This window comes from Colletotrichum siamense (genome assembly GCF_013390195.1).
Source record: "Colletotrichum siamense strain Cg363 chromosome Unknown KSG_Cg363_contig08, whole genome shotgun sequence".
NCBI lineage: Eukaryota > Fungi > Ascomycota > Sordariomycetes > Glomerellales > Glomerellaceae > Colletotrichum > Colletotrichum siamense.
Window position 1 is genome coordinate 3,011,973 of NW_023501021.1, and position 22,714 is coordinate 3,034,686.

Sequence of the window (22,714 nt, forward strand, 5' to 3'; positions counted from 1 at the left end):
TTGGGTAGTTTTGGGCTGCACATTTCGTCGTGCCTGCCTCAAGTTCGCGAAGCTCGTCTCCGTAGAACGCGCCATCGAAGGAGCCGCAACTTTGCTCTCGTCACTTCCAGGAGCAACCAACGGAATAGGCTCAGTCGAGCACTTAAAGATCATCTTTTAGCTCGGTAGGTGCCTCCCGCAGTTTTTCTCAAACGCCCCTTCCACTTCTGGGTTGAGCGATGGTTTGGTCCAACACGTTCCTTCCTGCTTGACTTTGACGCTCGGCTCAATATCTTTCTTTCCTCAGGAAGGAAGACGCGTCCCCTTCCCGTCTACACTCCTTCTTCTTTCCACCCACCGCGTCCATCCTTTCCAGCCAGAATCTCCCCCACTTACATATCGCATCTCAAACATCCCAACACCGCACAAAAAGACGCGTTCTCGCCGTCAGGATGGCGATAGACAATCATCGCTGGCTCCTTGAAACCGGCGAGTTCACTGACTTCCGCATCATCTGTGCAGACGATGGCATGGAGTTCAATGTCCACCGACTGATGCTAAGCATTCACTCTGCTTACTTTGCTAGACTCTTCAAGAGCGGCTTTCAGGTTGGTTTTTCTCAAAGCCAGGAGTTCCCAATACACACGATATGAGACTGACTCCCATTGCCTACAGGAAACCATCTCAGGTGTTTCAACCTTCACAGATGTTAACTCACAAGCGATGGGACAGCTTCTTGATTTCTTCTATCGGGGAAACACACCATGGAAGGGTCCTGATGACTTGGTCATGCTGGCCGACATGTGGATTCTCGCGGACAGACTCCAGGCCACGAGTGCTATGATGGAAATCGAGCATAGGGTGAAGATCAAGCTGATCAGTTTCCACAGCAAGTGGATTGTCGCCGATTGGAAACTGCTCGAGATGGTATTCTACCACAAAGCCTGCGCCGAGTCAAGCATAGGCTATACAATCGGCGAAGCTGCTTCTATCGTTCTCGTCAACCGGTCCAAGGACCCAGAGAAGACGGATTTGGTGGAGAGGCAGGCCCGAGAGAATATCCTCCTTGCAAACATGATGTTGTTTTGGTCTTCTCGGTACTGGAGGGAGAGTAAAAGTTTCCAGCCCTCGATGAAGTCTGATCAGTTTTTCTCCAGCTCGTCATTGTTTGAGACGACACCCACACCCGAGGCCACTCGAGGGGATACCACCATCAGAGACAGAATCATCTTCGAGAAGATGACGAAGCCCTCGAGAATCATGACCAGGTACAGTTCACATGTATTCCGAGGATCGTACACCACGCTGACAATTTGCAGCGGACCAGAGGCGAACGCAGACAACAAGCGGAAGAGAACCTCGTAAAGAATTCGGGGAAATGAGTTCATCGAGAATTAAGGAGGAGGTGTTCAAAACACACATCGGCCGAGATGAGGTCAAATTGGCAGAATAGGAGCTAAGATAGAACGGATCTTTCAAGCGCTTCGGAGTCAGCATTCTGTAATTTCCTCGCGTATCTAATATTCCTGCTTCTTATGCTGCCGGGTGAGGTGTTATCACATGGACGAGATGCGGACAATTCTCTTCCATTGTCGCTGCCAATTCAGAAGGTGCATGTTTTCCATTGGGAAAGTGTAGAAGACCGCGTGCTTGCCTTTGAAAGTGCCTGCCATCTACCAAAGCTGCACTTTCCTCCTAACCCGCATTTCAATCGAAAATCTCTTGTAGCTTCTCGTCTTGGTTTATATTTCTCGTACAATTAAAATTCACCTGCCAAACCTTTTGTCAACAGAACACTCCTTTCAACAATTTTGACCCCGCCATTAGCCTGCGAGTTCACCAGCAGCTTGTAATCAGCTTTCGGTGTCTTCTACCCGAAAAATCCAGCACGATGTCCTTCAACATGGATAGAATTCTCCGTGACTTCGAGAATTGGAAGTCTAACTATTTTGAACTCGTGCAAAACGAGCGATGGATGCCGGTCAGCACTGAACTCCTGGTTCAACACTCGGGTTACTTCGCGAAGCTGATCAAAGATGGCACTCCTGAGACCAAGGTACTTTTCTCCCTTACCTGATCCATTTTGATGCGCGCGGTTATGTCGTACTAATAGATCAACTAGCATTCACGCTCCGTGTGGAGAACTTGGAAGGTGCCTGACGAGATCGATTTCGACTTGCTGGCAGCTTTCATCGAACTCCTCTACAACGGTGAAAGTTGGCGGGGATTATGCCCCAACGACATCAAGCAGAATGTTGAGTTGTGGGAGCTTGCAGATTTTCTTGATGTCGAGAGTGTCATGCACACCATCGAACTGAATCTCATCGCGAGGATCGGCAGCATGAAGCAGAAGTATCGTGCTATCAAGCCCGAAATGCTGGATCTCGTCTTCTTCCACCCAAAGTGCAGCAACTCTACCGTGGGCTTTATCGTGGCCGAGGCCGCTATGGCAGTTTGGTTCACCACTGGCAAGGCAGAGTACCTTCGGTCGCTGGATCGTGCGCGCAACAACTTCCCCGTCCTGAGACAGCACATGGGGTTTTGGTCGGAGCTTTACCTGAGATACTACTCAGCTTGCATGATTGGCCATTTTGTGGTGATTCCGGAGGCGACATGGTCCGACAAGACTATCGAATTCTGCCAGCCTCTTCGGAGACACATGATCGAGAGCCGCCTTGGGATTGCCTCCTTTTCGGATTCGGATTTCTTTCCACACATGGACAGTAGGTGAAATCTCATGCTTGGACTCGCACCTTGCAGCTAACTTCTCTTGCAGGTGACATTGACGAATTTGATGATCAAAGTTACGAAGAATGACCAGACCTAGCAACGACTAGGTCACGGATTATTTTCAATGGGAAACCATAGATTCTCGACCATGAACCCTTGAAATAAAGTCTTCGCAGATTGGCGTTGTTTAGACCGAGAAGAGCAGACATGGGATCGGCGGTAGAGGACAAGGTTGGCGAATCTTGGTACGGAATAACAGATGCGTTGAGGACTCAGCGATTTTCTGTTGGCCACGAAGTCTGCTGTTACTTTTCGAAGTCGAGGCGAAGCTGCTTGCACGTAAGCAACTTCACATACGAAGCTCAAGATTGGCTCAGATAGTCCCTTTGACTGCAAATGCTACTTGAAAAATCAAGTATCCCCATACGGATTCAAGTAACACTCGCTTTTCCCGTCGGATCCCCCACGAGTGTCGTCACGAGCGGCCGAGAACAGTTGCAATGATAATGAAACATTCAAATTCTAGTCTGGTATCGCAGCTAATAATCAAAAACGCCATCATGCAACCCACTCATTACATCCCCATCACTCTCACTGCTTCTGCCCAGCCAAATGCCACTCAAACACCTTCCTAAACCTCTCCTTACCATCGCCCTGGATGGTATCGCCGTGGCAGGGGATAATCGTGTCAAAGTCCCACCTGTCGATGGTCTGGATGCTCTCGTTGAAGCTCGGCCTGTCACGGCCGCTCATGACGTACCACTGGAACCGCTTCACCCACTTCACATCACCCTCAGTCGTCTGCAGCCCGCCAAACAGCTTGTTCGGCACGCCCGCCGACGTATCCCGCTCGCCCTCGGGCGCCTTGGAGTACTGCTCGCGCGGGGGCAGGTTGAACATGAGATCGGCCTGAATCAAGATGCGCTCGGGCCTGAAGAAGAAGACGAGCTCCTTGTTGGCGTGGGCGTCGACGTACTCGTAGGCGAAGTCGGCGTCGAACTCGGGCGTGATGGTCGTCTCGCGCTTGCCGGGGCCGTCCTTGAAGGTGACGAAGAACTCGTCGGCCGGGTTGATCTTGGGGTCGCCCGTCTGCTTGGCGCGCTTCTGCGGCAGGCCGTCGGGGCCGATGATCTTGGCGGCGGGGTATTCGCGCTTGTACTCGGACAGGAAGATGTGGTGCTCCATGTCGGGGGCGATGATGTAGGCGAGGTTGCCGCCCTTCTCGGCGATCTTGGCCTTGACGGCGTCGGTGAGGGCGACGGGGCTGAAGACGGCGAGGGCGCCGGAGGAGAGGCGGACGAGGGTGGCGCGGCCGCCGATCTTGAGGACGCCGAAGCGGGCGAAGGGGACGGAGAAGGTGGTTACGTTGGGGGTGAGGTCGCGGATGACCATGACGTCCGCGGGATTCGCGGGGATGAGTTTTTGTGACATGATGGGTTTCTTGATGTGGTCTTTGGCCGATTTGAGAGGGTTATGATGGGAGGAAGAGGGTTGCTGGTCTGGTGAGTCGAGGGTGTGTTGGCCTTGGAGGGGTGCTTGGGTGTTGGTGGTGGTGTTGTTGGTGTTGTGAGATGAGCCTTCGGGATGAGCTTGCGAGTGAGCCTGCGACGGGTTGTGTGTTGCCGAGAATGCTCTACGATGGATTGTCGAGGTGCGAATTGTGCGGGCTGATGTAGCCGGGTATCTTAGGAGTCTCTAAACGGAAGGATAGTTTTTAGAAAACGTGCGTGACAGGAGGTAGAGGGGGGAGGGAGTTATTTGGGTTATATATGAGGTAATGGGGGACCTGAGACTGTCTGCCGGGATGGAGCAGCTTTCACGAGCTGCAACGGGAACGGGGGCGGGAACAGAAACAGATTTAAGCTACGGCGGCGTGCGTGGTGTGGGCGCGGCGGGCACACGTACCATTGTCAAATCAAGCGGAGGCGTTCCGACGGGTTCGTTCTAGAAACGCGGACTGCGGAAGACGGAGGGATTGAGGGAGGGAGGGAGGGAGGGTGTGTAAGAGATGGTGTGGGGGAAGTTCGACTCTCACGTCAGTCAAGTCAAGCTTCCCTCAGCCGGGAGTCCGTTTTTTTTTCTTCTGCGATTGTTTCGACAAGGCGCAGGGTCCAGCTATTCCTCGCAACAAATTGCAATTGGGAGGGCAGAAACTGAGAAGCGGACGGGAAGAGACGACGACGGACGGGACGAAAGGGCGAGATCTGCGGCCCGGGTATGTCGTCGTTGACGTCGGGGAACGGGTGGTACTGAGTCGGGGGACACTTGCTGCAGCACACCACACTACCGCGGCACTCTGAAAAGTTTCATCAATCCGATGGGGTGACCGCGTGGGATGTGGATGGATGTGGATGCGGGAGCTGCAGGAGATGGAAAATGTGCCCAGAACCCTTGTTCGGTTCGGCCGAGCTTGTTGTTGTTGCTTCTTTGCTGAATGCGTCTGAGTCGGCCGTCTTTGTGACTTTCGTTGCTGCTGCTGCGCGTGGCTATCGTGCGTTTGTCTCGCCCGGAGACTCTGTACTATTACAGGGCTGCAATTTGAAATCGGGCCCTTGATGTTAGTAGCTGCCCTGGTGTAATATCGATCGGCCGCTGCGGATGCAATGCAGACGCGGCTTGTCAGAACGTTAGTCGCACGCTGTAAGGTAAGGTAGGGATGCTGTGTGGAAACTGCCTTAAGGGAAAGGGACAGGGCCGGTGTCATGACATCACTGACGAGGTGGTGCGGGAACTGCATCAGAGTGACATCTTCCATGCCGCCCCGGGGTCCTTCAGGTCTCCTAGGGCAGAGGAGCCTACCTACTGCCTACCTTAGGTACCTAGGTCTGGAACCACCCGCTAGGTACTGAAATCAGTGCTGGGCTGACTGCATGGCTGGCTGAATAATTTGACGACGACCGGGACCGAGGCACAGAGTCGGGGTCGGCTGATCGCACACTCCGTCCACCACCGTTCGACCTCCCCAAAACGAACCAAACACCAGGTCCCCAATCTGCAAATCTGCAGTGCCGTGTTGTCTCTTGATAATCCACAGCGGAACGAAACGTCTTTTGCGAGAACGAGTCCCTCCGACCGGGGCTTCGAGTCGTTCCGTGCAGAAGCGTCCTGTTCCGCGAGGTTCCACCTCCGCCGCCGAGGTGGCCGGACTATGCCACAACTGGCAATCTGCTGGGTGCAAGAGTCCATGCGCGCGCTAAGCGTTTTTCGGACATTTTTGTTGCTGCCTTTACCGGGGCCCTGGGTCGACAGTGCTGCAAATTCCAAATCATCTGCCGGACGACGACGACGACGGGAAGCCGTTTGACCACGCACGCCAACGGATATCCAATTTGAGATGATTCAATTGTGTTTGTGCAATCAGATGAACAAACAAGTCTAAATGTCAAAACGCCGTTGCGCCCAATATCCGTCATTACAAACCAAAACATGACAGCACACTTCACTCACCCACTCACTGCACTGAGCTGGCCACCAGATCGTCAAATGTCATACCGTCCACCCAACATCACATCGAGTCAAGAACCTGTCAAAATCAATCCTCCAGAAATACGGGGAAAACTCCCTCCTCCCCCGCCATCCGCGCTTCCCACGGCAAGCCGCTGGTGTTCCAGCTCAGGCTTATGCCCAGAAGGTTTTCGTAAAAAAGACCAGCAAAATAGTTGACGGTCGGCCAGAAACGATAGTCTGCGCCTCCCAGGCCCAGCATGTTGTGTACCTTGGGCCGCACCGTCGTCTCGATGTAGTACGCCCGCGTGAGGTCGTTGCCCCTCGCCCAAAGCTCTCGAGAAACATGAAGCGCGAACCAGTTGCAAAGGCAGAAGTAAAAGGTGACATTCCACACGACGCCTACAAGAAGAAAAGCGAAGTTCCTGTGGTGTATCGCTTTGAACTGGAGTGCGCGCACAACGATGTCGCACATGTTATAGACTTGAAGCCAGTACCACTTGAAGATTGACATGATGACCCGGAAAACCCAGGGGTCCTTCACTTCTTCTGTTGCTCCTTTTCTGCCGTTGCCATCGCCCGGTGGTTTGTTGTCTCGGTCGCCGTCGCCTGGAGCTTTCCCGTCCTCCTTTTGAATGGCCGAGGCAGGCAAGGGGAACATCATGTCTTCAGAATACCGGAACACGAACTCCGGGTCAGATTTAGGTGGAGGGCCTGTTCCTGCTGTACCCTCAGCCTTGGGCTTGCTGTTGTTTCGATTCGGTTTGTTCCTCGGGTTCATTCGTGCTGGCTTGTCTTCTGGCTTGTCTTCTGGCTTGTCTTCTGGCTTGTCTTCTGGCTTGTCTTCTGGCTTGTCTTCTGGCTTGTCTTCTGGCTTGTCTTCTGGCTTGTCTTCTGGCTTTTGGCCTGGCTTGTTCAAGTTGTCATTCGAACTTCCGGCAGCCCGCGCAGGCGTCTCGGACTTCATAGCATCCATGTCTTTCTCCATATCTTCGGCCTTCTGCTTGGCTTCGAAGTAATTCTTCTTCAGGAGTCTGTTTTTTTCCTGGAGCTGCTTGATCTTGTCCTCTGGTGACTGAGAGGGTCCTCCGCCGCCGTTGTTGTCGTCGTCCTTCCGAGAAGAGTCCGAGTCGCTGGAGCTTGAACTCGAAGATGCCTCCGGATCTTCGTCTTTCGAAGCTGTCTTAAGCCTTGGCTTGGCTTTCTCCTTGCCCTTCTTCTTCTTCTTGTCCGACCCTTTCTGCTTCCACTTCTTGACATCTTGCGACGATTTGGATTGGGAACCTTCCAAAACCTCACGCATCGTCTCTGCATCCTCCTCCAACTTCTCGTTTGCCTCCTTCAAATGCTCGTTTTGCTTCTTCAGATCCTCAATAATCTTGTCGTCCGTATCATTATCTCCGCTTTCTGGCTCGTTCTCAGGGTTCTTCTCATCTCCTTTAGCAGGGACTGTGACTACTTGGGCTTTGCCGTCCACATATATCACCTTCTTTAGCTTTCTCGACCCCTTCCGGAATGTCGGGCTATCAGCGATGTCCCCACCGCTTGTTCCAGAAAGTCGCGAGGCTGGCCTGTCGTCGAGAGCTGCAAAATTGACATGCAACACTTCGTTCGTCGCCTGCAGCTCCTTGATCTGCTGTTCCAGCACCCTGCATTTCTCGGCTCCAGCAATGCGGTTGTCTTGAGAGAGCTCAAACTCCTTTTGAACGTGCTTCAACAGCTTCTCGCGATCGTCCAAAGTTTGTTGGAGCTGATCATCCCGTCCTTGCCGGAGTTCGAGTACCTTCTGCAACTCTTGTACTTTCTGCTCCAGGTCGAACCTTCGATCCGTCCCTTCATTGTCGTCTGATGCATCTACCGAATTTGGATCGGCGTCTTCGTTGCTGCCACCCGTCGGGTCAAGAATGTGGGAAATTACGCGTCGCATCCTTTCTCCATCATTCTCATCGGTGCCATTGAGCAACTTCTGCAGCTGCAACCGAACATGAAGGTGGGATTCCTCAGCCGCATCTTTAGCACGCTTGGCAACCGCTAACTGTTGTTCAAGCTCCTGTCGGCGTTCTATGAGGTGATCGATTGGCGCGGACCTCGAAGAAAGCTCCAAATCCAGCTTCTTCTGGAGCGAGTCGACCTCTTCCTGGGACTCTTCAAGCTTCCTCCTAAGGTCTTCGGCGACTTGGAGTATCTCGAGCGCGTGCTCGCGGACAATAGCATTCTTCTCATACAATGCGTCAGCCAGTTTGTCTTCCGTCTGCCTCAACTGCAGAGGCATCGTCTGATCTTCGGCCTTCCAGTTGGCGAGTTGTGTGTTGAGTGACTCGACCATTTCTTTGTCTCCCTCCCTGTCGCTGAGCTGAGCGCGAAGCGCCTCAACCACTCCCTCAAGGCGCTTGATGTCCTCCTGGTACTTCTGCTCATGTTCCTTAAACATTGGCAGATCCGCACCCCTGTTCTCCAGGATTCTGAGAGCATGGTCTCGTTGCAGCGCAAACTTCCGAGCCTGAGTGCGGAGGAAGTCGTAGTTTTGCACACTGCCGGCCCGTCTAACAAGAGAGTGAATTGCCCTTATGATGTCGTGATTCGCTTTAGGGATCTGGCTGATTTGGTTGTTGAATTCCTGGAAGGCCGATCCTAGGCGAGCTGTCATTTCACCGGGGTCTTGAGTGGGAGGGTCAAAGACAGAGGTTCCTCCGCTATCGCTTGCGTTGGTTGAAAGATCGTACGGAGGCTCCGAGTCACCGTCGAAACTTGGAAGAACAAGGTCGTTGTTGGCGATGTGAAGCTCTAAGCTATGAGCCGCATGCAACTGAATTGCCCGGACAACCCGAGAGGCTTGTAGTGATCTGTTCGCGGAGGTATCAAGTCTTTCGAGCGCAAATCGGATGGCGTCGATTTCTGCCACGAAATAGGGCCGGGAGGAGAGCTCTTCTGGCTTTGCGTCAGAGCTGTCATCCATTCCATCTCCCTTGTCATGCTGGTCGTTATTCTCGCTGTCGGGGTGCGAGGAGGGACGTCCACCGTTCTCCCGATTCGCAGTTGCTGATCTAGGAATCAGTTGTCGCTCTCCTGGCCCACCCGCATGTTCAGGGGCCAAAGTGGTCGCAGTGGCTTGCAGAGGTGGTGTTGGAGGAGGCTGGTCCAGTCGACGGAGCGAGTCGTTCAACCGGGCTCCATAAGTCTTGATGTCTTTACGCAAGGCAGCCGATTCAATCGTGATGGGGTGCATAATCTCCTCCTTCTCCCCTTGTTTGATGGCCATCTCAAGGCTCAAGTCCTCACTTGTGTCTGTAGAGAGTCCCCTGTCTGCTTCAACCGCCTGAAGTCGTTCCTCCAACGTGCCTAACTCAAGGTCGAGCAAATACAGTTCGCCATTTTGAGCTTCCGTGAGACTTTTCCAATGCTCGTCCTTCTTCTTCCTGAGTTTCTCGAAAACCTCGCGCATTTCTTCGAGTTGGTCAAGCATGCCATTTTGTTCATCCCAGGGGTCCATGCTTAGGGGCTGGCTCTCATCTGACGGCTGGGTCATGTCGGTAGTTTGATCGTTCGGTTTGGGGGATTCTTCCCTTGCAGATTCTTCGAGTAAGCTGGCAAGCTTCTCCTCAAACTCTGCAAACTCTCGGAGAGACTGCAGGTAACTCCCGAGCACCCGAACGACCTCTCCCTGTCCCACATCGGTCTGCGTGCCGACTGTCTGAACGGAGTGCTGCTTCTCAGGTGCCTGCAGTGCGTCCCGTTTTGCGTCCGCAATCTCCCGTTCCTTTTGCCGCAAGTCGTTCTCGCAGTTAAACAGTTCTTGTTTGAGTTGTTCAATCTCATCTTGATACCTGCGTAATTCTTTTCCAGCGGTGCCTTTCCAGATGGCTCCGCGCTCGGCCTGTGTTCTTCTTTCTGTCTCGGCCTGTGTTCTTCTTTCTGTCTCGGCCTGCCTCTTGTAACGTTCTCCGGCAAGCTTAGTTTCCAAATCAAAACGTTCGCTTTCGACCTCTTCGTTGCGAGCGATACTCTCGTCCAGTTGGCTTTTAAGTTTTTCGATGCGGCCCTCGAGAATGGCAATTTCGTCCTCCTGCTCCGTGATTCTTTCCTCCAGGCCCAAGTTGGCCTTTCCAACCTCGTCACCCGAGACCTGCCATGCCTCAAGCTCGGCTCGAGTGTCCTCAATCTCCTCTTGGAGCCTGTTGCGATGTTGATTTGCCTCGGAAAGCTTCTCCTTGAATACCTGGAGCTTTTCGAACAGCGCCGAGATGGTGGCCTCGTGTTCCGCGAGCTTCCGCTGCTCAGCTCCAGCACCCTGCCGATCCTTGGCCCGGCTGATTTCTGCCTTGAGCTGTTTAATGATGGTCTCGTAAACGTCGATTCTCCCCCTCAAGCCGGAAACTTTGTCCCGCAGCTCCAGAATCTGCGTTTCGTAGACTTGCTTCGCATCCTCCAAAGTCCGCAACTTGGTCATTGCCTGCAACAGGCGAGCCCGCAAGTCGGCCACGACCGTAGGGCTGCAAGGTTTGCTCAGCATGCCACTCTGAGGTGCATGGCTGACCTCCGGCTGGAGTTGTGATGTCAGTCCGACTTCTCTTACACCAGCAACGCAACTGGATGCTCTTACCTCTTCGAATCCGACGGACGATTCTCGACTGAAACTGAGCCCTTGAAGCTCGCTCCTCAAATCATGAGCGCCACCAAAGGCTGTGCTCGTCCTCCGAGAGATCTGAGACATATCGTCTCCCACATCAGGCGCACGATCACCTCTTGCACCTACGAAGCTGGAAGTCGACGCTCGCGAGAGCTCTCTCTCTGCATCCGGAACGAAACTGACCCGGGGATAAGACTCATACCCATCGTCGTTGGCAAGAGCGTCAATGGTATCCTCTTCCTCTTGCGAACTGCTGCCAATGGCGAGAAGGGCGGTTTCGAAGGCAATGCCGTAAACCTTGAGGAATGGTTCGACGATGCGACGGACATCCTCCACGGGAATCTCCTGAGATAATCTCTGTTCATCCTGGACCTGATCCAATTGCTGCTTGAGATAGGAAACCTCGCCCCTGGTGTTGCTGAGCATCTTCTCGTATTGCTTGTATGAGACTTTCTCGCCGTCGACGAGGAATGTCGCCGACTCGGGCTTGGCGGCTGCTTTCTTTCGTCTGGATTTGTCTAGCTCTTGCTTGAGCCTGCCAATGTCGTCGTTTAGCCGGACCTCGTCCTTTCCGGCTGCCTCAAGCATCTGTTCGTAATGTCTTATCGACTCATTGTATCCATCCTCAGAGCTCTTCCACTTCCTTTCTTTCTGCTCAAGATCTTTCACCGCCTTAGCCCTAGTTGTTTGTTCTTCCCTCAATTGGTTGCTAAGAGAAGCCACCTTGAGTTCGAGCTCCTCTGTGCCGGCAACGCGCGCAGTTTGCTGATCACGCTCAAGCTCCTCAACCCTCGACTGAAGGTGTCGTCTTTGGGCATCCGCGCGATCTCGCTGTATGGTGAGTTCGCATATTCGGCTTTCGGCTTCCGCGAGTTTATCCTCGGCCTTCCCGAGGTTGTTCTCAGCCTCCTCGTATCTGGAATTGTAATGCTCAGCGTCATCGTAATTAGCATCGCGAGCCACTTTGGCGTCTTCAAGTTCTTCGCGGACATCCGTAAGCTGCTCGTTGACCTGCGCAAGCAGGACGTCTTTCTCCTTCACGGCCTCTTCAAGAGACTTCTTCTCCTGCTGGAGGGCGGCCTGGGACCTCTTGAATTCCTCGAGCTCTGCCTTCACCGATGCAATGGCCTCACTCCGGTGACCGACCTCCGAGGCGAGCTTGGCGAAGGTGTCGTTGAGGAGGGAGTCCATGGTCGACTCGTCACTTGAGTCTTCCGAGTCTTCATCACTCAAAAGCGTGCCGACCAGATCGAGTAGGTTGTGTTCTTCGGCCAGGCTCTTCAATCTACCCCTCAAACGGGCCAGAGTCTGCCGCTCGGTCGCAGCATCGCGCTGGGCGTCGTTGCGCTGGGCATCGTCATGTTGTACATCGCTGAGGATCGATTGTGACGAATCTTGCGCTGGGGCTAGCGAGGATCTTCGATCGGTCGTGAATCTCTGCTGCCCTCGTGAGCGAGAGCCACTGTCGCGTGTGCCACTCAAACTTCGGGTAGGCGTGGTGGAAGATGCACGGCTACTGTTCTCTTTCGGTCCTTCCCAAGCCACCGACGCTGATCGAGCAAGCGCAGAGCTGGACGTTCCTCCCCGGCCACGGGAAATATTCCGAGCCGACAGACTTCTCATGGGAGAGACATCGCTCTTGACCTTGCTCTCCTCCGGAACACTCTGAACGACACTTGCCCACGACAATGGTCTCGGCTGCTTCGTCTCCGGCGTCGCCACGTCTACCATGGGAGAACTGGGTATGGAGCCAGCTGGAGAATGGCTTACCGAATCGTCGAACGGCGCGGGTGAATCAAAGACTGACGAGTCAAAGGTGTCATCGTGTGTGTTGCTTGACAGTGCCGGCGAGAATGGTCTTGGCGGCGATGACTTTGGGTCGTTGCCGCTGGCCACCTCATTGTCGGGCTCTGTGTTGTCTACTGTGGCACTCTGCTCATCTTCCGTCTGCCTCGGAGGCTCCGGCTGATGAATGTCTCGAGATCTGGCACGACCACGAGGAGGCTCGCTCTCGGGAACTTTACCCTCGTCCCATTCCTCGACCATATTGCTTCGAATGTCGGATGTCAGCAAATGTCTAGTTCGTGTACTTACGACAGATGTTGCGCAAAACTTTGGTGGAAGAATAGTTGTGACACGTTATGGGGGATAACACAAGGCTTTTATCAGGCTAAACAGAAGGGAATTTGAAGAGAGCAAACGAATAACAAGGCGTGGTAGTCCGTCTTTGACATCGCTGACCTCTCTCATACTTATGGTACACCTTCAGATGATAAGGCTCAGACAAGGCAGGTTCGAAGGCCGTCGTCTTTGCGCTCCTTTACAACCATTCAGCCAGTCTTGGGAGACAATGACCCAAGGAGCAAGAAGCGATGTCTTTTCTCCTTGTGTATCCATGCATTGCCAAAAAGTCCGTTTGCGTTATCTGCGGCGCCATCGTGATGATATCCAGGGAATCAAACGGGAGAAAGGCCTTTGACGAAGCCCAGAATAGCATTTCAATCGGATTTTCAGTCCGAAAAAAAGGCTCATTGCTCCCTTGGTGCAACACAAATAAGGCCAATCCATTCAGAAGCCCTTGGGTAAAAAGGTGGCCGTGCAGAATCCTTTTCCTTGTCGCTTGTTAGCCTTTGTTGAACTTGCCAACTTGGCATCCCTTGATCTTCTGGTTGACCGTTTGCCAGCTCCGTCTTCCATCAAATCATCCAAATCGGGAGAGGGTGGGTTGAGAAATCTTGCAATTGCGGCAGGATTCGATTCGCCTTGATGGATCGTGAACTCCTGCTAATATGTCTCCTATCCTTTGAAACGCCAGTGTTGATATCTCCTCCCCATTGCAAGTGCCACGTAGCTGCCATCCGGGTATTCTGAATATGATTCAGCACCAAGAAAATCCATGAATCTGAAATGCCTCGCCAAACGCCGCCCATACCATCTAATCCATCTAGCTATACCAACCTCTAGCACCGGGGCCCGATGCCGTTGCCTCTTTCCTGTGCTTAATCATTGGTTCAGTGATATGGAATGTGTCGATGATGTCTTGCCATGTCTCCATATCCATCGAAAAAATTGCTTGATGCTTTGCGACTTCGCGCTTGACTCCACCCTCTTCTTCCATCTCGTCGCCAGTAATGGGACCTGAGATTTGGGTTAGAGGAGGTCTTGCGATGTGTTAGGCCTAACTTACTCAGAGATGGGAGCTCGTTGCTATCGAACTCAATTCCGACCTTGCCGTCGCGGATGAGGAAGCTGACATAAAACATGTTCTCTACGGTCTGGCCGAAAGACTTCGGATTCACGACGAAGCGTAGGAGGTCGACTCCGCCAGTCTCTCGAAGGCCATATGCGTGCATCGTCTGAATTTGTTCCTCCTCGCTCATTTCTCTCTCATCAAATAGTTCCACAAGCTTCGTCTGGGCATCCGCCTGTGTCTCTTGCAGTTGCTTGAGGATTTTGCCACAGATTGCCGTAAGGTCGTTTTCCTTCTTAGCCAAATCCTGGACATCCAGAACTTCAGGTCTTGTCTCTGCCAAATTGTTTGGCCGGAATGGTGCTGTTCGTTTGGAGATTTTTCGAATCTTCTTCTCAACAGACAGCGGACCCAGTAGGAAGCCAGGCAAGGCTGGGCGGCGAATGTTAGGCAGAGACGCGAACCTTCCCAAGTGGCTCCAATTGAACGCCTCGTCATTATCCCCGTCATCGTCATTTGAGCCGCCACCGGTCCTGCGTCTTCGCCTTTGCGTGCTCGAAAGCTCGGGTGCCTCGTCATCTTCGATGCCGCCGGCTTGACGCATATAGGTGCAGCATTTCGAGACGAACTCGTCGATATCAACGCCCTCTGCCGAGCTGCCCTGCATCAACCGCACAGTCTTGCGGTATGACATGTCGACTGCGCTAACAAGTAGGCGGGAGTCGATGGTGGCTTCTGTGGTCTGCTTGACATTTCGGGCAACTTCTTGCGCCATCATCAAAGTCTCCTTGAGACCTTTTGAACCTGGCATCATGTACTCCTCCATATTCTCGTTGATACCTTTCTGCAGCTCACGCAGTCGACGCTGGATCTCTCGACGTTCCTCCATGGGTTGGTCGGGGTCGTAAACATCGTCGCCATCTTCATCGTCCCTGTCGCCGGACCGGCCGTTTGCGCGGCGGCGTGAAGACTGTTCTCCGTTCGTGTCTGCGCGCTTCCGCTTCCCAATGGATACATCGCGACCCTTTCCTTTGTCCCGGATGGCGAGATGACCTCTCGCGGGTCCTGGTGCTTCATCTTCGCTTGGTGAACCTGGCGAGGAGGGCGGCGTGGAGCCGTCCACTCTTGCAGGCATTTTTGAGCAGTGGAGGGGTGAGCGTCGGCGGCCTTTGAATGCGTGATAGGGTCGAAAGAGGAAGTTCGGTTGGTAGTGCACCTCAATGCAACAAGATGGGGTGTGACAAGAGAACGCGGCGGCGGTATCTCAACTGGCGATGATCGGACGGAGTTGCGATAAAACGCCCGTTTAAAGATGAAGTGGGAGGTCGCGCGTGAAATTGTGACCGGGAAGACGCGACAAGCACACTTTCCGGGCCTCCTTCCCACTCAACGCGCTCAGCTAAGCTTATCTTATCTCTCCCTCTAGCATGCGTGGGGGAAGTCGTGGCTTGCGTTGCTCTTATCGATAACGCGACGGGTGGCTTGGGCGGGGTTAATGAGCTGAAGCAGGTACATCGGTGCAACCTTGGTGGCAGCGACCATCGGGGCTCCACTGAAGCTCTGAGGTGAGTGACTGTCTCACTGACTGCGCTCGCGGTACTGTCACCTGCCTTTGAGCCTAGCTCGTGTTCGTGCTATCGGCACCATCCAGCACCGGGAACCCAAGTGCGCATTCAACATCATTCTGCGCGACGCAAACTCCAGCCTCCCCGATCGCATATTTTCCCTGACCGACGACCGAAAGCTACCGCGATTATAATCTTCTGTATCGACCTCCGAGAATGGCCTCATGACCTCCAGTGAGCTCCTTGTGCCAAGATGGACCCGTTCTCGTTCGCAAGCTCTGAGTCTCTGGACTATCCAGTGAGCATCCGCATGTACGACTCCCTTCTCTGGCACTTCCACCGTGGGATGCGCGCGCTGACTCCCTGGCGATAGAATCAATCTGGAAGGCGATGAAACCCCATTTCTACATTCTACACTCTTAGAGAAAGCCGAGCTAAGGCATATCGGCTCCAACACGAGGTACCTCGCCCAGGCTCCATAAGCGGTTGCTCGTGCTGACCTCCCAGCTCCCATTCCGATCTCTACGTCACAGTCCAAGTGTGGGCCGGTTCCAAACCCTTAACTGTGCCAGTTCAGACAGCATATAAATCGTTCCGAAACGAAAGGAGGTATGGCAGCTCCCTGTTTCCTGTCAGGATTGTCGCTAATGGCCGCCTGTTGCAGGTGGAACGAATGGCTGACGCTCCCAATCGACTACTCCACGCTCCCCTTGAACTCCTGCTTGGCCATCACGTTATGGGACTCTTCGCCTGCTGGTGGAAAACAGGCCGTGGGCCACGCGATACCCTTCGGAGGAACCACGCTACCACTATTCGACCGAGATAACCAAGTGCAAAAGGGCCGGCAGAAATGCATGGTACATCGACACAAGAACGCTGACGGCAACGACAACACCACCACACCTGCGGTTCCCCGTAAGAAGAGGGACACATCGAGGAAAGGGTCTGCGCCACCAGTGGACAAAGATGCAGAGGAGCTGGAGCGCATGGAGAAACTGTTTAAGAAACACGAGATGGGGGAAATCCCTAGAGTCGACTGGCTTGACCAGCTAGTCTTCCGCGGTTTTGAGAAGCGAGGTCTTCAGTCAGCGAAACAATCACTCAAAGCCATGCAACGGCAACAGACAAAAAACGGCGATGCAGTCAACGAAAAGAACAGAGTTGCAGACGAGAACAACGCTGTTGACACAGAGACTCATGCAGGCTTTTCCAAGTTCCAACTCAACGTTGAGCTGCCACGGTTCGATTTCCCAGTAGTGTTTGCCGACCTGGAATATCCACCTCCGCCAATCTCAGCGTTGCAACACATGTCGGCGTCTCAGTCAAACGTCATGTTGAAGCCACCACCAGAAGTACAGTTTGGTCCTGGCATCAACGCACTCGGCGACTCAGGTCCAGGCAGTCGCCTGATGAAGGTGTACGATCCCGAGGTTGGGGCCCGTGACAATCCGGCCGAGAGCAAGCACAGGAGACTTGTCAGAAGCCAGCATCGTCACGGCATCTTGGATAAGGACCTCAAGCCGAACGCCAAGGTTCGCGACGAGCTGAACCTCATCATGTCATACTCTCCAACCCATATCTTGACACCCGAAGAGAAGGACTTGATTTGGAAGTTCCGCTACCATCTCGCCCGTGACAAGCGGGCAGTCACAAAGTTTGTGAAATCCGTCAACTGGCAAGATCACAGTGAAGCCAAGCAAGCGGTGCAGGTTCTGGGACGCTGGACACAAATCGAAGTCGATGACGCGCTCGAGCTACTTGGCCCTACGTTCGACAACCAAGCTGTTCGAGCCTACGCTGTAGACAGACTACGAAAAGCTGATGACCACGAGTTGCTCCTCTACTTGTTGCAGCTTGTGCAAGCTTTGAAGTATGAACACATTCCGTCTGATTCATCCCAGGAAACCATCCAAGACTCTTCTCTCGCGCAATTCTTGATATCGCGCGCGGCTGACAACTTTCTTCTCGGCAATTACTTCCACTGGTACGTGATGGTCGAGTGCGATGATCACAGTGCCGAGCAAGGACTTGACAACCGAAACATCTACCGGAAAGTTGCCTACGACTTCATGACGGAGCTGGTGAAGCGTCCTGACGGGGTGGACACCCGAAAGACCCTCCTCAGGCAGGCCGAATTGATTGCGAACCTATCCAAAATCTCCAACGAAATCAAAATGTCCCACGAGTCTGTCGCAAAGAAGACGGATCATGCCAAGAGCTGGTTGGCCGATCCCAAGAACGAGGTCATTGTCATTGATCCGCCTCTGCCGCTTCCACTCGACCCTACCATGAAGGTCGTGGGTGTCGTGCCGGAAGAGACAATAGTCTTCAAGTCATCGCTGTGTCCCATCAAGGTTACCTTCAAAACGACTACGGGCAAGAAATATCCAATCATCTTCAAAACGGGCGACGATCTGCGACAAGATCAGCTGGTCATTCAGATCATCACTCTTATGGACCAGCTGCTGCAAAAGGAGAACTTGGATTTGAAGCTGTCGCCATACAAGATTTTGGCGACCAGCACAACTGCTGGTGCTTCCCAGTTCGTGCCTTCCACCAGCTTGCAGAGTATTGCGTCAAAGTATAAAAACAACCCTGCCCTGACCTACTTGAGGGCGAACAACCCAGACGACCGACAACCGCTTGGCCTACGCCAGGAGACCTTGGATACATACGTCAAGTCATGTGCTGGATACTGCGTCATTACCTACATCTTGGGTGTTGGTGACAGACATTTGGACAACCTCCTACTTGCGCCAGACGGGCACTTCTTCCATGCTGACTTCGGCTTCATCCTCGGACGAGACCCCAAACCGTTCGCGCCGGTCATGAAACTGTCGAAGGAGATGGTAGACTGCATGGGTGGCGTCAACTCGCCCCAGTTCAAGCAGTTCAAGTCCTATTGTTTCATGGCATACAGCGCGCTCCGAAAGTCCTCCAACCTGATTTTGAATTTATTCAGTCTCATGGTTGACGCGAATATCCCGGATATTAGGCTCGAGCCGGACAAAGCCGTGCTGAAGGTTAGGGAGAGATTTCATCTGGAGCTTACCGAGGACGAGTCTATGCGTTATTTCGAAAGGGTCATCGAGGACACCCTAGGCGCCATCGCACCCGTAGTCATTGATAAACTGCACGAACTGGTGCAGGCTTTCCGAAACTAAAGGGTGCTCCATCAATGGCGTTTGGGACAGAAAGTTTTATTCGGAATCAAGGTCGAGGAAACAACCAGTTCAGTGGGCAGTACTAGGAAGATGTTTCCCAAATTTAGTCAGTTGCTGCTCCCTTGACGTCTCCTTAATGAAAACGATCGAAGAGGAAACTTAAAGCTCGGGTTGAGTGACACCTACGGAAAGCCCAGCGATGTTTTGCATCCAGGAAGTGCAATGGACCAAATCGTCCAGAGCCGATGGATGTACAATCACCCTTGCGAAGTCACCCTTGTGAAGGTTGCTCGCAGATTCCGTAGCTCCAAGCAGACGGCAAGGTTACAGATAGGATCCTTTCCTGACTAGCCCACAAGGTCATCTTCATCAGAAGAGGGAATGGGGAAAAAACAAGCAACACAAATTCTGTCTAAGGCACTGTTTGGATTTAAACGAGCGCCCCTCCTCAGACGAACCAGAACATTCACAAAGGGTAACTCGTTTAGCTGTGTCTTTTAATGACTAGACCACTTGGTCTTGATCGAACTTGTTGAAGGACAATGAGACAAAAGATGGTGACATACCTGTCAAACGGGTGAGTTAGACTGGGCCAGGTTGTTGCGATGGAAGCACCGTGAGAGGCACTTGACCAGCATCACCACAGAGGTAAACCAAATTAAGCATTGTGTATGGTTTCTGTCTATCTATAAATGCTCAGTTTTCTCCGGAAAAAATCAGTTTCGGGGAAAGATACAGAATAGCATATACATACTGGACTTCCCTACTTCCGCGTTTCCATTTGAACTTCTTCTGCTCATCGTCAACATCCTGCCTTCACAGTTTCCCTCAAGCTAAGCTCTTCCAGTATCTACTCCAAGACTTGACTTGACATTCACCGTACGCAAAGTACCACGATCCCCCACGCTTCGCACTCCACTCTCCCACTTCATATTTCCTTTCCTCACACAACATCCTATCCTCCCCCATCCCGCATTCCAAGATGGAATCCCCCCAGCAGGAGAACGCCTTCGGCCTCTTGGTCCAGATTAATAAGGAGCTTCGCAGGCTCCAGGCCTACACAACTAACCCTGACACCCGGCTCACCATCCAGGCCCTCTGTCGCCGGACACAGCAATGTCTTGAAACAGGCGGTCACCCCAAGGAGGCCTCTGATATCAAGATCAAGTTCGACGAGCTGATACTTCCTGTTTATCAGGAGGCGAGCTACCCAGTCTTCATCCGCCGTCTTCGTAACATCGATGCCGGAAACTTGCTCGGCTGCTATCTTCCCAGCAGTAACTGGTTCTCCCGCGAGTCGCAGTGCCGTTATGGCGGCAACAACGACCCACACATCTGCGGCGATGCGGAATACCATGACCGTTATGACTGCCCTCAGGCGATCCCTCTCACGGCTTTGTACGAAGCCTTCAACGAGGAACATGCGATCAAGGAGCAGTGGTTGACGAGAATGATCGGCCTCCGAGGAACCCTCCGTCCGTCCCAGCCTGCTAGCCCCTGGAGCGACTACTTCAAGAAAGTCGCATTGTGGAGTATTGAGAACCAGAGCCCCGATGAAGCGTGGGACTTTCGGCGCATCGTGGAGTGTCTCCGGGAGAACTACGAACGCGCCAACAATTTTCAGGACCCATACCAGAAGTTCCTGGACTACGGCCTGGATTACACGTTGGCACGACTTGTGCGAGACTGTGATGATAGAATCACGAAACGCATCGCTGGCGAAGTCGAAGGTTTTCGAAAGGACCTACTGATTGTGGCTGTGAAGCAGGCACAGCTATATTACTTCGCCAACGACGATTGCTTAACGCCCCGTGACTGGGTCAAAGATGTGCTGGCAGCAGGTGGCCATAAAAGGACTCCGCGAGAGGCCCTCGGACCCGTCCCGAACATCACAATGACCTGTGACTGGGCTGATGTTCACGAGGCTAGAGGCGGACTGGTGACAGTAAGCTGTCTCCATGCGGACACTGGAGCGGAATTGCACCCCCATGTCCTCGGCATCGACAACGGCAAAGACTTGGAGCTCGACGCCAGTTTGCGCGCCAACAGGGCTCACAAAGCTGAATATGAAGCGCGGTGTGGTATGTGGGAAGACGCGCTGAGAAAGGCCGGGGAACGCTGACAACATGGTTAGTTAAGCCAGAGGCTGAGAGCGAGCAGCCGGATACCACCGAGGAGGGCAATAGCGAGGAAGACGATGAGTACGAGGCAGACGATGAAGAAGAGGAAGACGAGGGCGGCGATGCCTCGCCTGATGAGAATTCAGAAACGCCCCCCGAAGCCACAGAGGAAGCCGACAGCTCGGAGACGGAACGCCCTTCATCCTCACAACCGCAGGAGGTGATGGAGCTCAGCGATGGTGATGATGGCTTTTCGGGGGGGAGCCGGCAGCTGTTTGCAGAGTTTGATCATCACCAACGAGATATCGACCGTTTTAAGTCGCGGGTGAGATATGAGGCCGAATCCGAGGACGAGGATGAAGATGACGCCGAATTCAGTGGTTTTCAGTCCAGTTCTGAGGGCTCTGACTCTGACTCTGACTACTGAATAATAGGGGCTGGGTCGTGAGTGGCGGTACATCTCCTGGTCGCATGACATATTTCTGGTTGACGAGGAACTTTTCGTTGGTGCCATTTCTTAATTCTGTAATCAAAACAACGTACATATCTTTGGTCTATATATACGAATTTATCATCCATTGGACGTGCCTCGTGTGGACTCGAAAGAATTGTGTTTGCCTACAGAATTCGGTTATATATTCAGTGAGGATTGCATGATACGGTGGCTGCAAGCCAACAGAAATGGTGTGGCAATCTCTGCTGGAGACCAATAGCGAGAGGTACCAATGTTTTACATGTCATAAGCCCCGTTTCGAGAATTCATTGTCCTCAGAGTTTCTCCCCTAGTGTGTGCGTTGAATGTCAAGATCATCGTCCATCATTCTCAGCAGTCTATTATTATGCGTGCTCATATTCTGATCCTGTTTCACCAGCAGACAACAACGGGAATTTCTCTCCTGATACACCATGTCCAGCCAAGCTACCGCGATCTTCGGCACCACCGGCGCTGCTGAGAACACCATGGAAATCGATCACCCCTCGGAGAGACCCAATTGCGACTGTCCCTTGGTGTCCAAGTATGTCTCTCTCGTCGCCCTTTTCAAAGGACGCTTCAAGACTCTTCAAGGATATCCTTAGTTTCTTAAGATTGAGATGAGGCGACCTCCTATTGGTGAAGCCAAGTAATTGACGCCTCGTCATCTTTTTGTACTAAACCTCTGGCAAGCGGAATGGTCCGTATTGACGATACTGCAGGAACTCGTCTTGAGTGCTGCCAGCAATGCTGTCAGGAATGCTAGAGACTAAATTTGCCGTTGGTCTTGTGAGCAATCGATACGTCACGTCCCGTATGATCCCATCGCGACCGGCTGGTTGCGACGGACAGGGCAGGTTGTTTTCTTGGACAGAACCACTAGTAGACCGACCCTAATGAATACCACAGCGACAAGACTGGATAACAGCGAAACGAACTACAAAGGCTTGACGTTGGCCACCCTTTTTTCCGTGGGCATTTTAGCTTCAGATTCTAGGCCGAGCCGAGCAAATCTGTAGACGCCGATCTTGTGTTAATTGGCGATTGTGTTGTTGTAGAGTAGAAACAGCCACTGCCGTGTATCGAATATTTGTATCCCAAGGCATCTACAGCCAAAACCAAGGAAGACGCTAAATGCGTAATCAAGCTCTTTAAGTAATTTAATCGAAGCCCGGGAGCAGTATTTAAGATAAGCAGAGCGATCGTGCAAAGCCCAACCAGGCGATGTAAACGATGGTGTGATCGTTGTTAGGGAACGGCAGAATGACTCACCCCCAAGGGCAGAGTTTGCAGTCAAATCCATGATGTTTTGAGTTCAGCTTTCTGGGGAATACGGTCTTTTGAAATCGTTGTACACATTCATCGCTATCTATTGATTGTGTGATATTCTGGACTAATCCTTCGGAGGTACGACGGTAATCCA

General features: G+C 52.8%; 5 protein-coding genes across 5 annotated transcripts; 3 read left to right on the forward strand and 2 right to left on the reverse strand.

Annotated features, from left to right (window-relative positions):
- Positions 1 to 431: 431 nt before the first annotated feature.
- CGCS363_v012341 (BTB/POZ domain-containing protein) lies at positions 432 to 1,344 on the forward strand (the record flags this gene model as incomplete). Its single annotated transcript, XM_036644190.1, has 3 exons — positions 432 to 587; positions 655 to 1,247; positions 1,299 to 1,344. The coding sequence occupies 3 exons, from the start codon at positions 432 to 434 to the stop codon at positions 1,342 to 1,344; spliced, it is 795 nt and encodes a 264-aa protein (XP_036490772.1).
- A 4,897-nt stretch (positions 1,345 to 6,241) lies between these two features.
- XPR6 (Dibasic-processing endoprotease) lies at positions 6,242 to 12,826 on the reverse strand (the record flags this gene model as incomplete). Its single annotated transcript, XM_036644191.1, has 2 exons — positions 6,242 to 10,693; positions 10,754 to 12,826. The coding sequence occupies 2 exons, from the start codon at positions 12,824 to 12,826 to the stop codon at positions 6,242 to 6,244; spliced, it is 6,525 nt and encodes a 2,174-aa protein (XP_036490873.1).
- Positions 12,827 to 13,724: 898 nt separating this feature from the next.
- On the reverse strand, positions 13,725 to 15,105 carry nse4 (Non-structural maintenance of chromosome element 4; the record flags this gene model as incomplete). The annotated part of the gene is made up of 2 exons (XM_036644192.1): positions 13,725 to 13,918; positions 13,968 to 15,105. 2 exons carry the CDS (start codon positions 15,103 to 15,105, stop codon positions 13,725 to 13,727), a joined length of 1,332 nt encoding a protein of 443 aa, XP_036490874.1.
- A 683-nt stretch (positions 15,106 to 15,788) lies between these two features.
- On the forward strand, positions 15,789 to 18,699 carry PI3K1 (Phosphatidylinositol 3-kinase, root isoform; the record flags this gene model as incomplete). The annotated part of the gene is made up of 4 exons (XM_036644193.1): positions 15,789 to 15,847; positions 15,909 to 15,995; positions 16,043 to 16,144; positions 16,200 to 18,699. The coding sequence occupies 4 exons, from the start codon at positions 15,789 to 15,791 to the stop codon at positions 18,697 to 18,699; spliced, it is 2,748 nt and encodes a 915-aa protein (XP_036490507.1).
- A 982-nt stretch (positions 18,700 to 19,681) lies between these two features.
- Positions 19,682 to 21,246, forward strand: CGCS363_v012345 (uncharacterized protein; the record flags this gene model as incomplete). Its single annotated transcript, XM_036644194.1, has 2 exons — positions 19,682 to 20,780; positions 20,834 to 21,246. 2 exons carry the CDS (start codon positions 19,682 to 19,684, stop codon positions 21,244 to 21,246), a joined length of 1,512 nt encoding a protein of 503 aa, XP_036490508.1.
- Positions 21,247 to 22,714: the final 1,468 nt, after the last annotated feature.